This window comes from Ammospiza caudacuta, chromosome 1, assembly GCF_027887145.1.
Source record: "Ammospiza caudacuta isolate bAmmCau1 chromosome 1, bAmmCau1.pri, whole genome shotgun sequence".
NCBI classification, from domain to species: domain Eukaryota; kingdom Metazoa; phylum Chordata; class Aves; order Passeriformes; family Passerellidae; genus Ammospiza; species Ammospiza caudacuta.
Window position 1 is genome coordinate 44,296,800 of NC_080593.1, and position 16,355 is coordinate 44,313,154.

General features: G+C 37.4%; 1 protein-coding gene across 2 annotated transcripts in view; it reads left to right on the forward strand.

The window, feature by feature from the left end:
- The window catches only part of DNAJC13 (DnaJ heat shock protein family (Hsp40) member C13), a 56,294-nt gene that overhangs the window by 21,829 nt on the left and 18,110 nt on the right, over positions 1 to 16,355 (forward strand). Inside the window, exons 18-37 of one of the 2 annotated variants that reach the window (XM_058820556.1) lie at positions 624 to 699; positions 1,729 to 1,824; positions 1,963 to 2,106; positions 3,286 to 3,300; positions 3,812 to 3,894; positions 5,053 to 5,206; positions 7,275 to 7,378; positions 7,457 to 7,616; positions 8,566 to 8,628; positions 8,970 to 9,071; positions 9,219 to 9,323; positions 9,708 to 9,910; positions 10,354 to 10,438; positions 10,903 to 11,057; positions 11,975 to 12,020; positions 12,199 to 12,353; positions 12,952 to 13,153; positions 13,824 to 13,939; positions 14,756 to 14,834; positions 15,409 to 15,544. In XM_058820556.1, the coding sequence (XP_058676539.1) occupies positions 624 to 699; positions 1,729 to 1,824; positions 1,963 to 2,106; positions 3,286 to 3,300; positions 3,812 to 3,894; positions 5,053 to 5,206; positions 7,275 to 7,378; positions 7,457 to 7,616; positions 8,566 to 8,628; positions 8,970 to 9,071; positions 9,219 to 9,323; positions 9,708 to 9,910; positions 10,354 to 10,438; positions 10,903 to 11,057; positions 11,975 to 12,020; positions 12,199 to 12,353; positions 12,952 to 13,153; positions 13,824 to 13,939; positions 14,756 to 14,834; positions 15,409 to 15,544 (2,279 nt within the window). The remainder of the gene's footprint in view (positions 1 to 623; positions 700 to 1,728; positions 1,825 to 1,962; positions 2,107 to 3,285; positions 3,301 to 3,811; positions 3,895 to 5,052; positions 5,207 to 7,274; positions 7,379 to 7,456; positions 7,617 to 8,565; positions 8,629 to 8,969; positions 9,072 to 9,218; positions 9,324 to 9,707; positions 9,911 to 10,353; positions 10,439 to 10,902; positions 11,058 to 11,974; positions 12,021 to 12,198; positions 12,354 to 12,951; positions 13,154 to 13,823; positions 13,940 to 14,755; positions 14,835 to 15,408; positions 15,545 to 16,355) is intronic. The other variant, XM_058820564.1, reaches the window with a different exon arrangement.

Genomic DNA, 16,355 nt, shown 5'->3' on the forward strand with positions numbered 1-16,355 from the left:
TGAAGTGCTTAGAGTTGCTAAGGAATGTAGGGACAAGTGGAGCTTGTTGCCACTGTGTGTCATCCAGGAGAGAGCGGGTATGAAACCATCTGTCATGCTAGTTCTGTTTGGTGCTACTACTTATAATGTGCTTGTAGCAATGCTTCAGTTCAGTGCAGTGGAATCCTAGTGACAAATGTTGGCAGAAAGAATCAGTTGGCATAGAAGGCAGGTTCCCAGAAAGGATTTTCTAGTCAATAACTGGTATTAAGAACTTCAAGTAGAGCATGTAGTAGTTCTTGATGACTTCTAGCCTCTTAACTTCAGCTATAAGTTAAGGTTGGCTGGATAGACTTACACTTGGTTATTAGATGTTTCTGCTCTATTGCTCAAGTGTTCTTTGAGGTCTAGATCAAAAAGCATGTGCTGCTGCTGCTCCACTAACTTCACTGGAACTTCTTAGAGGCAACACTTTAAAGCATGCTAAGCATATCCTTGAACAATGTAATGCTTTGTGCTCACTAAAGAGTGCGAAGCTCTTGCTCATCTTCATTTCATCAGCATGGTAAGGGTGACAGTTTAGTGGTTTAAAAATCTCTTTAAAGTACTAACTTGCAGTTTGTTAATTTCAATGGCTTTTTCAGGCAGTTAAGTAGACATTTGGTTGGCCTCTGGACAGCCGAGAACAAAACTGCTATGAATTTGTTGAAACGTATTTTGGTAAGTAAAAACAAAATATGGAGTAGCAAAAAAATAAAATATGAAAGCTTGCAGTATCAAAGTTGGGACAGTCTATATAGTAAACATATTCCCTTTTTCCTTCAAGGGGAAGGTCTTGCCTGGGAGATCAGCAGTCTGGCATCTGCTAATTAAAGGATATTGATGAGGTTCAAAGCATCTCATAATCTAAAAATTTAGTTACTTTCCTGACACTTTTTAAGATACTTTGACACAAAACTTAAAAATAAGGAGTCTTGACTTATTTTTCTTGATTAAAGGGGGGACACATTGTAAGCATGTCTCTAATGCTTTCTTGTGCCAATAAGAAATTAAGGTATCAGGAGTTTCTGTCCATGCTTTCATGCCTTGCTTGTCCAACTTTGTTTGCTTGTAACTTGGTTAAATCTGTATGTTGTTAGTTCATATGCTGATCGTTCATATGTTCTTTCACCCTTACAGCTTCCTGAATGCTTCTTGCCTAAGTTACTTCAGTGAAGTTAGTTCAATAAGTAGTGTTGTAAGAAATTATCCTATCTGTTAAATTACTAGCTTTTAATTTCAAAATAGCAGTTCCTTCATTTTTGGCAGAGCAAACTGTCCTGATCTTGAACACTATCTTATGGAAAGCTTCGTCAAAAAAGACTGTCTCATCTCTAATGTTGCATGTAACATTTAGTCCATATCAGAGGATGTGGATGGATTCTAGTGTTATTCTCTCAGTATTGCCCTGGGATCAACTCTTTTCTTCCTGCATTCTTTAGGTGCATTAAGTACTGCTTTAAGAAATGACGTATAGCCAAGAGTTCTGCTGTACTGAAGCCAATAATATGTCTCTGTTAAGCAATTCTGTTGAGGATGGTGGCATTTTACTACTCACAGCAAAAAAAAAAAAGCTGAAGCTTTATATACCTACTTTAGAGTAGAATATAAATTGAAAACCCTGATTTAAAGAAATTGTGTTATTACCTAAAGTGTTGGTTTCTGTTAATTAGCCCTGTGTGTGTTTACACTGGTTTTAAATGTTTTTAGCCACCAGGTTTGCTGGCATACCTTGACAGTGCTGATCCTGTTCCTGAAAAAGATGCTGACAGAATGCATGTTAGAGATAACTTAAAAATTGCAACTGTAAGTAATTGTAGTTGTCTTTCCTATTCCATTATATAGATGTATTGTCTTAGTGACTTTTGTAAGAGAAACACTTGATTGCTGCATTGACCTGCAGCAAACATAACCCACAACTAAATGATTGGTTTTATTCTGCAGGATCAGTATGGCAAGTTCAATAAAGTGCCAGAGTGGCAGAGACTGGCTGGAAAAGCTGCAAAAGAAGTTGAAAAATTTGCCAAAGAGAAGGTGGATCTAGTCTTGATGCACTGGAGAGATCGAATGGGCATAGCTCAAAAAGAGGTAAAAGTATTTGAAAGTCTTTGTTAGAGTAACTTGACTAAGTCACTGTTGAGTGTCAGAACACACACTGAAATAGTAAAGAATTGTTTTGATTTGAGAGTTCTCCTTCCTTTTAGCAAACTCTCTAGTGCTTACTATTCTTGGGTTAGAAATAGGATCCAGGGAGAATGTAAATCAGGCAAATGAATTCCTTCAGAATATGTATTAGGCATTTTGCCATCTGTATCAAACTGCCGTACAGCTTATATGCATTTCTTGTAAGATGATTATAGAGGAGAAAATTCCTTGAAATGTGGCAAAACCAGTTTTTGAGGTATATTTAAAAGAAATGGAATATTCTTTGCATTCAATATTATATACTTTACACCAATGATAATTTAGCTATGGAACCTTCTTGAAGAATCATAGACTAACCTGGGTTGGAAGGGACCTTAAACATCATCAAGTTCTATTTCCCCTGCCATGGACACCACCTTGGGATTCACTTGAATATAGGTATCTCAGTGCTTGAAGGGCAACACAAGACTGTACCTAATGTCATGATTGAGACTGAAGTCATAAAAAACTGTTTTGGTCTGATATTGTAAGAGGAGAGCTTAAGCATTGCTTGAGTCTGTTGGTCTCCTTTTTCTTTTAGTTTTATTGCCATGTTCAAAAAGACAAACTCTCTAAATTCTGAGGTGTTTCCCTTAACTTTCTTTACTATATTGACTAAGCTTGTTTTTATGCATTCTGGAAGTGAAACAATCTGTTGTGCATGCAAGGAAGGATGAAAAGCACAATGCAGAGTATTGAAAATGCCTGTCTTTGTACTTGTTCTGATATAGCAATAAGCTTTAATTTACGAAAATCTAGCTCAAGTTTGATGTAGAATGTGGTGCAGAAGTTTGACAATAATATTTGAGAAATAATGATGAATTAGGTTCAAAACAGGAGAAATGAAGAAATGTGAAAAACAATGTAAGGTCAAATTGTACTTTAAACAACTTGTCTAGATACTGAGTTTAAAGAGTCATTTTTCTGTGTGGAGTTCTGAGCTGTATCATTTCACAGCAAATGTGTGCAAGTGTAGCTTGGAAGATGTAGTAGAAAGTTTGGTGTTACCACTTTAAATTACTTCAGTGACTCTGGGGTGTTAAATGTATTTTTCTTTTTCTTCCAATTTTTCTTCATAATCAGGACAGAAACAATATGGTGAGTCTGTATATCTCTTGTCACTTGTGTGGACTCTGTTGCTCAGACTTCTGCTTGCATGTGATACCTCATGTAGATGATAACAGTGATTTCATGCTTCATCAAAATAGGGAATCTTTCAGTGACCAAGTCAGGCTTGGTTTTATTTTTGTGACTCCCTCTACTTCTTCCCTTTCAAGGGCAAAACATTTTTCATATGAGTTTTCACCTCCATCAGCTTTGGAGCTGATGAGTACCTCTGGTGGTGGGAATTAAGCTTTTATCAGGGATAACTTGCTTCTAAACAAATGATGCATCAAACAGCTGAAAGTTTCTCTGGCATGATTTAACTTAGTGCAAATAACACTTGTGAAAGTCTGTTGCTGCTACTCACTAGAAAAGGAGACATTATTAATGAGGCTTAACTTAGTATGGTTTTTGAAAGAGTGTAAAAAATATAGCCTTTTATTTTAAAAGGGAAAAATGGGAGACATCTGCCTCTACTGACTTATGAAATTTGGTTATTTTGCAGAACATGATTCAAAAACCAGTGATATTAAGGAAACGGCGCCAAAGGATAAAAATAGAAGCAAACTGGGATCTCTTTTATTACAGGTGAAAATACTAAATTTAATACATGTTCTTAGCTGGCTGGATATTTTTGTTAATATCTTCTGAGTTTCTGTGACTTTGAATTTCTGCCTGACTTGAAACAGTGCAAGTGTTTTGGAACAGCTACTTACTAAAAACATCCTAAGCTATACTTAAGGATTTCACTTGTGTTTAGGCAAAGGAGGAATTTAGAAAGCTTCTGAAATATTATCAAACTACATATTATTTTCCCTTTTAACCAAAAGGAAGAGTAAATAACAAACTGCAGGTGCAAATCTGCATGGTGCTGAAGGCCAAGTGAAGTAGCACTGGAAAGTATTGTAGTTTGATGGTGCCTGTAAGCTACTCAAGATGTTGTAACTTGAATTGGAACAAACATGAGCTTAAAGCAGGGCAAGAGAAAGCACATGCATACTGGATTTCAAATAGTGCCACAGGTCCTAAATGCAGCTTGCTTACCCGTGAGTTCTTACAGCTGTCAAAGTTTACAAGGGAGGAGCTTCCATCTGAAAAAAATACATCTCTTTGGCTAGAGCCATTGTGTTAGCCAAGCCAAGCTTTATTAGTCTAACAAACAATGTAAGCAAGCTTGGGGAATTCCATAAACCTAACTGCTTGATGTTTCTAAATGTCAAATACAGTTTCATGAAAGGAAGATGATTGTGTTCCTAAACCTTTGGTGCTAAAGTCCATTCTCAGTCTTTGGATCCAAAGGCTGTGTTGGTAACTGCTACTAAAGAATGCCCACTGACTGTTTTGTGACATTTAAGACATCAACTTCTATTTTACTGCATAAGCTATTTTTTAATGTTGTTATTGGTTTAAAACACAGCATGTCTGCTACTCTGTATTGTTTACCTGTAGCCCTTGCTGGCCTACAGTGAATCACTTGCATGTTTCCTTGTCATCAACTACATGCAGATGGCAAACTGAGCCCTAAGGGATGACACAGGCATGCTTTAGTCTAGGCTGGCCTCCATGGCTATCAAAACAGTATACAAGTGAACAACTGTAATTACTGTAGCAACCTGGAGACCACTGCTCTCTGCCTTCTAATTAAGGTCCATTAATGCTAATGATTTCCCCTAGCTTGCCAGCTGAATCTTGTCTGCTTTTCAGATCATGTTTTGAGGGGTTTAAACTATGTAACTTCTTTCTTAGATTTGTTCAGGATCATGCTAGATCAAACTTGATTTGGAACTTCAAAACACGGGAAGAACTGAGAGATACTCTTGAGTCTGAGATGAGAGCATTTAATATTGACAGAGAACTTGGTAGTGCTAATGTTATCTCATGGAACCACCAGGAGTTTGAGGTAAATGACCTATGAGAAGACAAACTGCATCTGTAAAGTATCACTTGAAATGTCACTTCTGTCTCTTATTCTACAAGTGAATCTTGTGTTGATGATCTCTGACTGCAAGCTAGATTTTTTTAGGGGTTATGGGATCAACTGCTAAGGCTTGAATCAGTGAACAGGTACTACTGTCCAGTGTCACTGGGCAAAACAGAAGCTTCTTTAACCCAACAAATGGTGCTGTAGAGATTAAACTTTTATCAGAACCCGTGGTGTATTCTTGAATTAAGACAAGAGTTAGTCCTTGCACTGTTTTCCAGATAAATTCAAACTTGTTTTTGAGTGTGTTCTGTCAGAATTGGTTTGGGTAGTTTCAGAAGTCACTTCTTCCTGATAACAAGTTTGTCTTTATTTCCTTCATGTTTCAGTAATCCTGTATCTGTTAAATACTGGCTTGCCAAATCATGAATAGCTTATGGGCCTAAAACATGTTGCATTGTAAATTATAGCAATATGGTCTTGATTGGCTTTCTCAAATCATCTTGCAAGATGTTTTCAAGTAATATGCTAATAAACACTTCCTGTACTGTTCTCTTATCTCTAGTATTGTTGTGGTTCCACACAAAAATGTGGTTTTAATTAATGTGTAACACTTAAGCAAAGCAAGGCCACCCTTAAATTTAACTGCAAGATATTCCTTAGATATTCCCATTGCCATCCTTGTTAGAGTATAGCTTTCTAGTGACATTTGAGCTGAGAACTGTTAGTGACATAAGAGCAAACTTGGTTTGAGGAATTTTTCAGCTGGCTCCTATGCAAATCAGGAAGAACTGCAAGACACCAGGCTAATGTTTTATGAGAGAGCAGTTTTATGTATGCAGTTTATCCCTATCACACAACTACAGGTTGCTTCTTATATTGATACAGGAAATAGCTAAGACTGGGTTTAGATTAATATTTCTTGCGCTGTCATTTGTGTTTCAAAGCTTCCTTCAGGTATAGGTCAGGACTTCTGGGTGTCAGTGTCTGCTATCCCAACTTTTTAGAGCTGCAAACTGGGACAGAATCAGAAGTACAGATTTGAAGCTTAGTAATGCAGACTTCCCCCATGTACCCTATGCTTCTGTGTGGCTTTATGCTGCTGGAATGTAGCAGTAGCATTCTTGCAGCTACAAGCCAGGATACTTTGGGACTGGATTGAACAGCTGCTGTCTCACAGATTTGCTTTTAAATAGTAGTGAAGATGTTATTGGACTATGCTGTAAATATTTGAATAGATAGTGGTGACAAAGGCTTTTCTATCAACTGTGAAAGCTGTCACTTTGCCAAGGAGGATGGTGGCTTGATACTCCTCTGAAAGCATACCAGTTAGTGGGATATCATTGTATGTAATGCTGTGATCAAATCTTTAGATAACTTTGTGGCCTCATGACAGTAATCTGCAAACTATAAATAACAAAAGCCACTCTACAGTGGTTTTTCTTGTATGTTAGAAGTACCTCTAATTGAAGTGCTTCCAAATTCTTGTTACCACTGAACATTGAGGCATTTGTTAAATTTAATGTAGTTGCTCTGAAGTTAATGATGGCTTTTATTGGGCAATTTTGCTTCAGATTCTTGTTTTGTGAACTGATGCCTCTAGGCTTTTATTATCCAGCAGAATAGCAAGTATAACTAGTAATTAGGTCATGCTTGTATTTCATACTTGCAGTAACATTAAGTGAAATACCTTGCAGTGGAATAAGTACTTATTAAACTTGAGTCACTGAATGCATCATGTGTTATCCAAGTTTAGTTACTAAAACCAGCTGGTATTAGAAACAAGTTAGTTAAAGTCTGGAAATGGAGATTTCAGTATGATGAGAAGCTTCCTTTATTCAGGGGGGCAGCAATAGCCAGTGAGTTCTGTTCTGTGGATGTGTTTCTTTAACAGAAAACCTGCAGATTTCAGTTTTCCTACAGCTTAGGAGAGGTTGCTAACCTTGTTGAGTTTTAAGATGCAATCAAGCTCAGTATTGTTTTGTGAGCAAAATCTTACAGAAGGAGAAACAATATATGTTGTTAAGTAAGGTGTTCTGTGTTACAGGTAAAATATGAGTGCCTTTCTGAGGAAATAAAAATAGGGGATTATTATCTAAGATTACTGCTGGAAGAAGATGAAACTGAAGAGAGTGGAGCAATCAAAAGATCGTGAGTCATTATTAAAACCTTATCTCATTCCTGGGGTCTGTGTTTGTTTTCTTTTCTAAAATCTCATTTCTTTTTTAGATATGAATTCTTCAATGAACTCTACCATCGCTTCTTGCTTACCCCAAAAGTGAATATGAAATGCTTGTGTCTGCAAGCATTGGCCATTGTTTATGGAAGGTGTCATGAAGAAATAGGACCATTTTCTGATACTAAGTACATTGTTGGAATGTTAGAAAGGGTAAGAATGATGTTAAATTACTGGATATAGTAGTTAGCATACTGCTAGTCCAACATACATTCAGATCTTTCAGTTACTGTGAAACTCAGGTTTTGGGTTTACAGCTTGTGAATACTTTTTTCCATGCTGTCAACAGCTGTTCTTAGAATCTCCCTTTGTTTTAGTTTCATTAAAGTTTAACTAAAAAAACCTTGCTGATCCTAGAGATGTTTCAAACTAGTCTCTTTAAGGCCAACAAAATGCAGATGTAACTTCAGCTTGCTTTTGAAAAATGCAGAAGCTTTATGAGAGGAGAGTGTTGTTCCATATCACATTATTTCAAAGTACTGACTTCAAGTCATAGCCCCAGACCTAATGAAATGACAGCTTTAGATGAGCACATGTGGTGGATTAGATTTGTAGTAGTAGCTGCTTTGCCTAGTAAGTGTTTGTTAATTTATGTCTGACAACTGATTCAGCTTGCAAAAATAAATTTCCATGGAGTCTGAAGGAGGAGTTCTTTCCTTGCATCAGCATGAGTTTTGGCTGTTGTAAGTGAAACTGAACCAGGGTAGTCTGTTGTTATTTTGCCTTGAGCCTTGGTAATCTCACCAGGGGTGAAATATCAAAGATCCTGTCTGCTGACTAAAAGCATTCTCTTTTTTTCTTGTGCTTGTTTTAACTGGTTCACTGGGAATCCAAACATAGTCCTGATAGGACTGTAGACTTGGCAGAATAGTGGATTTGATCCAGGGCAACATCAGTGTTGGAGGGCAGCAAGGCCTTTGCTCCTCAGTGGCAGAAAACTACCTTTATTAGCTGTGCATGAAACTTAACATTTAATAGTCATCAGTTTTTCTGGGCGTGAAAAAAACAATATGGGGATTTGCAGCTGCAACTGTGTTAACTTTTCAAGGGAACTTCCAGTATGTGCTGTGATATACTAAGTTGTTCTTTTCTACTAAAACAGTGCACTGACAGGCTGGAGCGGGACAGATTGATCCTGTTCCTCAACAAGCTGATCCTCAATAAGGTAAGGTGGACATGTACACTTAACAGCAGTTCAGCAGTCTTGACTCTATAAAATAGTCTGAAGTAATCTTTCAGAGTTAACTTGTACCAAAATTCAAGTATTGAGGAAGTTTTAGAACAATGTTTGCTACAGCTTTCTGGAATGTGATTGCTGTTATTTACTGGTGAGAAGGCTGAAGGAAACGTGTAGATATTGTGGTGATTGCACCAAATCCAGTCGCTTTAGAGAATGATTTGACTTTTTTTGTGGTCACTTCTTTTTTGAATAAAACGCTGCAATACTTAATTGCAGCAATGCTTATCTAGAAAATGCTTTTGGTAACTCAGTTCATTTGTTAACAGAGAAATGTGAAGGACCTTATGGATTCAAATGGTATCAGAATCCTTGTAGATCTTCTTACTCTGGCACATCTTCACACGAGCAGAGCTACAGTCCCTTTGCAGGTACAGGGCCTTTGTTTCTTACTACCCATATGTTGCTCTGTGAAAGGGACAATTCTTAACAAAATCAATGTACTTTTCACATTTCCTGTAGAAATGTGATATTTGCACTGTGAAGCTAAAGCTGTTCTTGTAAACATCAACTTTTAGAGCAACGTGATTGAGGCAGCACCTGATGCGAAGAGGGAGAGTGAGAAAGAATGGTACTTTGGCAATGCTGACAAAGAAAGGAGTGGTCCTTACAGCTTTCAAGAGGTACCTGTCAGCTTCAGACTCACAACTTGACAAATTATTTCTGTCCTGGTGCCTGGATGTGTTTCAAACAGTGAGAGGGACCATAAACAATGCTAAAGAATGTTCTCCAAGTAACTCTTTAGTTAGATAAGAGACTTGATGTAGTGCCAAAAACTGCAGCCTTTTTGGTAAGACTGCCTACCCCTCCATGCCTCAGTTAGTCTCAACATAATCAACACTGTCTTCTTCGTGATTCTATGACAGTGTTATAAACACATTGAAATTTCATGCAACTATAGGAGTCTGCCATATAGCAGTTAAAAGCTTGTCATGAGTGTGAGTGTTTAGGAGCAAAGGTGGCTCTGAATGCTGAATAAACTAAATTCATCTGTAATCTTGCAATAGATGCAGGAACTATGGAATGATGGGAAGGTGACTTCAAAAACTCGTTGCTGGGCTCAGGGTATGGATGGCTGGAGACCCTTACAGGTCATCCCTCAGCTGAAGTGGTGCCTGCTTGCCAGTGGGCAGCCTGTGTTGAATGAGACTGACCTTGCCACACTTGTCCTCAACATGCTCATCACCATGTGTGGATATTTTCCCAGCAGGTAAACAGTGATTTTCAGCAGAAGGGGTTAACTTTATCTAGCAGATGCATGAATTAATAAATCCTGTCTTAAAGCTTTTCTTAGAAAGTAGTACATTGAGAAGCTCTATTAAAGAGCCTTTTACATGGTAGTAATTAATTCTGTGGGCAAATAGAGAGTTTGTAAATGAGACAATACTAATATTGTGAAGGGAACTGCGGGAATGAATGCATAAGCTATGTGCATTTCTAATGCTATAGACAGGCTCTTGTTTAACTTAAACAAAACTGCTTTAATGCAGGACACTTAACCACACTTACCAAGTCTAACGACAAACTTTGAAGTTAACAAAAAAGATAAGAATATGGCTTCAATAGTCTAATATTGATGCTTAATAAAATTCTTTGTTCTTGAAAGAGAAAAAGCACACGTGTGCTTACTGCTGTACTACTTGATTTTTTTAGGGATCAAGATAATGCTATTATAAGACCTCTGCCTAGAGTGAAAAGGCTGCTGTCAGATAGTACTTGCCTTCCTCATATTACTCAGGTAAGTAACTCTTCAAAAATATGCCTGAATGAGTGAAAGTTTCACTTGCTCTGTCTTCCTCGTGTGAATACTTCAGGTGGGATAAATGCATCGAAGAACAATTGTAATATTGTGCAGGTTCCTGATCAAGCAGTTGTTAATTTCATAGGGTGTTGTTGCAAATTTCATGCTTTTCAGCCAATATCTCTTAAGGAAATATTTCCATCATTGGAGAAACTGAAAAGCCACCTGGACATGATCTTTATCAACCAAGTCTAGAAGATCACACTTTTAGCAGAGGGCTTTGACAAGATGATCTCCAGAGGTCCCTTTAAATGTTTTTTGACTGACACTTGTTGTTTTTAAGCTGAAGTATTCTTTAACTGTAATACCTGTAAATTTCTGGGTTGTCCCAAGAATTTGTTAAAACTTCAATTTTGGTTAGATTACTTGCAGCTAATATAAATGCTTGTGTTTGGTTTCAGCTATTACTGACCTTTGATCCTATCCTGGTGGAAAAAGTTGCTGTATTGCTCTCTCATGTCATGCAAGACAACCCTCAGTTACCTCGTTTTTATCTGAGTGGAGTATTCTTCTTCATCATGATGTACACAGGTTCCAATGTACTTCCTATTGCAAGGTGAGGAAAAAGAACAGCCAAAAGCACCTCTTGACCAGTCATGCTCAGGACTGCTGCCCTACATCTCTACATGCTCTGGGGAATGTGGCTTGCTAGAACCAACATGAAATTCTTCTAGAAGAATTGCCTCCACATGGTCTAGTCAGTCACAAAAATGAATTTCTTACCCTTCCAGAGAGGGAATGAGAATGTGTCTGATGACACAGTTCTAACAGTACAACTAGGCATGTCTTACTGTAGAATAAGCCATTTACAAACACTAAAAAGTAGTAACACAGGCTACATATATGCTGATGTAGTTTTTGATGGTAGACAGCTATTGAAAGAGTTTAAAAAATATAATAACCTCTTTCAATATTGAAGCCTAAAACAGTTAAAACAGTCTGTACTGCTGGATAATGCACTGCATATTTAGGTAGCTACTGCCGTTCTTGTCAGTACTTTTCTTCTAAATGCAGTAGTTTATAAAAAACTGTCCTACAATTCCAGTTAAGTCTCTTGGACAGTGAAATGCATTGGGCAATGATTGCATGCTTCCAGGATGACTGGTGTAATAGAACTGTCAGCACTTTAAAATAATCCTGTGTCATCCCTGCAGTGATGATCTAACAGAGCAGAGGTTGTCTGTGTCTCTATAGCATCTTTTTTTGTGTGTGTAGAAAACCAGCTTTCAGGAGTAAGACTTTCAAACTGAAATGATGAACATGAGGCAAGATTTATAACAGGAGTGCTTAGCTTGGTGGAGTTCCCAAGGTTTTAATGAACTTAGTACTTAATAAATTCATACATCTGTTGCAGTTACTCTTTTATCTCAAAGTAAATGTGTAATACCTGCCAGCTGGACTGTGTTGGTCTGCTACTATTCAAGAGTACCTAAGTATCAAACAAAAAGAAGATAACTGCTGTTTCTCTTCTAGGTTTTTGAAATACACACATACAAAACAAGCTTTCAAGTCTGAAGAAGTGAGTAAATTGCAACAGTAACTAACTCTGTTTCCAAATAGTTTTGCAGACTACCTGTAGATGTTTTAACTAGAATTTATCTACTATAAGGGAAAAGGGGGAGAGTTTTTAGGTCTCAAATTATTAAGCAAGACAGAATTCAATTATTGTTGAGATGACCATGTGATCTCTTCTGTAGACAAAAAGTCAAGATATAGTTCAAAGAAGTATACTTGGACATATTCTTCCTGAAGCAATGGTGTGTTATTTAGAAAACTATGAACCAGAAAAATTTTCGGAGATATTCCTTGGAGAATTTGACACTCCGGAAGCAATTTGGAGCAATGAAATGAGGTAACTGTTTTCTGTCAGAGGGCCAAATAAATCTGAACTACAGGTTATCTTGAAGAGGTATTTGATGTTCTTAAAGAAAGCTGAAAATACCTGGATTCAATGGCTTCACCTTGTTTGCCTTCTGCAAGGGCAGTATCCTGCTCTGCTTCAACCAAAAATAACCAGGGCAGGGGAGAGCAGAATTGGCAGTGGGAAGGGGAATATTTCCCTGAATGTCTTGAGTAAGTTCCTTCTGTGATTGGAGGCTTGACTGTGTATGTGAAGTGCTTTATACTTACTCATTTATATGTACTTTTTTATGATCAGCACCTATCTGTGTGATATACCTCTAATATTCTAGTACATATTAGGTCTTCCAGAAAGTAAAGAGGTGTTGAGAAAAGGAAAATATCACTTTTAATTGATTTAATACACTAATTTTCATGGTGTTTAAATAGCTCTCTAATAGAATAGGAGAGAGTCCTATTCTAAATCCCTACTAAAATGTGGGAAACTTCTAAGGAAAACCTTTTCAGAGGAAATCATTGAACATGCTTGTGCAGTGAGTGAGGATTAAGGACTGCTGGGCAAGTGTTAAACTAAACTTTGTCACTTTTAGGCGTCTAATGATCGAGAAGATTGCTGCTCATCTTGCTGACTTCACTCCTCGTCTTCAAAGCAATACAAGAGCCCTCTACCAATACTGTCCCATCCCTGTTATCAACTATCCCCAATTGGAAAATGAGCTGTTCTGTAACATTTATTACCTCAAGCATCTTTGTGATACACTTAGATTTCCAGACTGGCCAATTAAAGATCCAGTAAGTAAGAAGTATTTTAGGATTCATTTAGTTCTTGATCTTTCAGTCCTAAAAGTTAATGAAAAAGTACTAGGACTTTCAGTCCTAAAAGTTAACAAAATCAAGTGCTAGGTCTGTTGCAAGTAACTCCTTTATCGTGAATTTTGGTCCACAAGTAAATACATTAAACCCTGCTTTATCTTGAAGCAGCATAGTGTTCTTTCCACATAGCAATCTCAATAAGTGTATCCTTCTTGTGGTACTTGAATAGCAAACTCAAGCATCCAAGCAACTTCAGGGAGTGTTTCAGTGAATCATATTTTGGGGGCAGGGAGAGAGAATGGAAATCGTGACTTTGGGGTTCTTATTTGTCCATGCTGCAAGAGAAACCAAGCTAACATGTCAGTACATTAACTGAAGAGATCTTTTTGGTACAAGTCTATGGACTAGATTTGTCTAAGCAGCTTTATTTATTCACGCAGCTTTTCAGTTTCTATAGTATCATGATTTGAGCTGTGTCTTATTTAAGTGATTCGCCATCTTCTAATTTTACTCTTACATAGTTATTTTAGTCTCAAGGTGCTTTTATCTTGAATAAAATACAGGATTCTTTAGTAAAACAGCATTTTATTAAAAATTATGTATACTGGTGTCAGCATAAATTAAACACTAATAAATTGTAATTCTTGAGGTTAAACTGTTGAAAGATACCCTAGAAGCTTGGAAGAAGGAGGTGGAGAAGAAGCCACCTACCATGTCAATAGATGATGCCTATGAAGTTCTTAACCTACCCAGAGGACAAGGCCAGTAAGTTGTCTTCAGGATTTAAAGTTATGTAAATACTTTGATATAAACTCCATGCACTGAACAAACTGAAGTTTCTTAACTTGGTACATGGAATGAGTTAGTGGTACCAGCTCAGTCACGTGTAGCACCTGCTTCTTTCACAGTGGAGGATTGCTTTGCTAAAAAGATACAAAGCTTGGAAGTACAATTCCAATGTTTGAGAAAACAATTGTTAAAGTGTTTAGATAACCTGAAAATGGGGAAAAGAATGTTCTGAGCTTTGCTCTTTTAAAGGACAAGCTTTAACCATAGTGAGCAAAAAATATAGCAGAACTAGAGTATGTTCAAAGGAGCTTTTTTGTGTAATCATCCTTCTCCCTCCCCCATATTGCCTTTTTTTCTTGGTGATTATACCCTTAGAATTTTTTGTGTACTGTCTTCCCACTGGTTTCTGACTTCAGGTCTCTAGAAGTGAACCAACAGCAGTTTGTTTATACTTCAAGAACAGTGCACTTACAGCAATGGTGAAATACTAACTTTCAACACTTGTAGCTCATTTGGATACTTCATTTAAAGTATTGAGGGACTTTGAGCACCTTGAAAGTATTAAAATACTTTCAGTCTTTAAAATTTCTTCCTATTGTGACAACACAATTACCCCCCATTCTGTGTAAGATGATGAAGCAGAGTTTTAAAAAAGAAATAGGAGAGCTTTGTAGTTTTTACTCAATTGCACTTAGTGTTAGTACTGTTTTCAGAACCCCAGGCTTGTTTTGCCATGGTTGTTTTAGGTTTTTTTGTTATTAAGTGTAATTGATGGAACTTGTTTTATTGCAGGAATGATGAAAGTAAGATCAGGAAAGCTTATTTCAGGCTGGCTCAAAAATACCACCCAGACAAGAATCCAGAAGGCAGGGTATGTACAGCACAAATTTGGGGTGTTAATAAAATGGGAACATATTCTGCTCTTACATATATTAAGAATTTTGAAATGCGCACCTAAATTGTCTTTCTTCCTTTTAAAAGCTGTGCTCTAGATGAATGATAAAATACAGATTAATGCTACAGATTAATAATTTAACTAATACCATTCAAGGATTTAGGATTTCTACAGTAAACTGGTGTAGTCAGATCAGACTCATATCTCAGAAATGGTCTTGTTTAGGGAGTTACACAGGATCTAAATGAGCTACTTGTTCCATTGTGGAGACTGACTGCATCCTCTGCCCATTCTCACAATCCAGCTGTACTTACTGCTTTTGTCATAGTATGATTGACTTAAAAGTCTCTTGCCTGGGGCAGAGTTCAGGAGACAAAAGAAAACTATTCTATCAACCAGTGTTTGCAGTATTTCCTTGAGTGCAGTGAGGCAGCAAAGTTAGTGCTGTTGCTAGTAACCTGAAATGCTCTATTTTACTTGCACTTAAACTACGCTCCAGTAATTTAGGGTGTTCTTAACAACACTTACAGCTGTTTCTCCTTATTGGCAGGATATGTTTGAAAAAGTTAATAAAGCATATGAGTTTCTGTGCACAAAGTCTGCCAAGGTGATAGATGGGCCAGATCCAGAAAACATAATTTTGATCTTGAAAACTCAAAGCATCCTCTTCAACAGGCATAAGGAAGGTAAGCATGCTGCCTCAGTGTTTTATGTTCATTTTTTTAGTGGTCATTTCAGTCAGCTTTAATCTCCTCTCTTCTTTAGTCTGTGCTCTGTTGATCTGGTTTCTGACTTGCCACAGCACTATGTAGTTATGGTATAGGGCTTCAAATTAGTACTTTTTCTTCTAGGAAATAAACTAATCTGCAGTAAAACTTAATTCATAACAGCATGAATAGCTCTTTGTAGTGCTCTGCTCCAGTACTAATCAATTTGAATCTTCCTCTGTACGGAGAGTTCTGTCTGTGCAGAAAAATCCTCACTAGTACTCAGTCACCCAGATGCTGGTTATGCACATATATCTGGCTATTAACAGTGAGCCATTCTTTCAAATCCTGACCAGTGTTGGAGTCCTTGGGTGAGTGTGCTGCAACACAACTTATCTCATTGCTCAGTTGGGAAAGGGGGATAGCTAGGGCATCCTAACACTTGGCTCCAGCTACAGTCCCAGGCTGGTAGCTGCTGCCATGTCCAAGTCTTGCAGAGCCAACCATGTTTTGCTTTTTAAGTGTTACAGTATAATGGTAAACTAAGAACCTTAAGTGCAGTCCTAGTCCTGTCAATTATGTGGAGCTAGGGACAGCATTGGTATAGACTTAAATGTGTTGGCTTGCAGTTGGCTCCATATGAAAAATGAAATTATGCTTTAGCACCATGGAATTCTACAGGAATGAAAAATGCAGTTTGAAACTTAAAATTGTTGTGGCAAACTGGAGAAGGTCCTCATAGGCTGATTGTTAGTCAGTCCTGGCCCAAGACAGAGACCAAGCTATACTT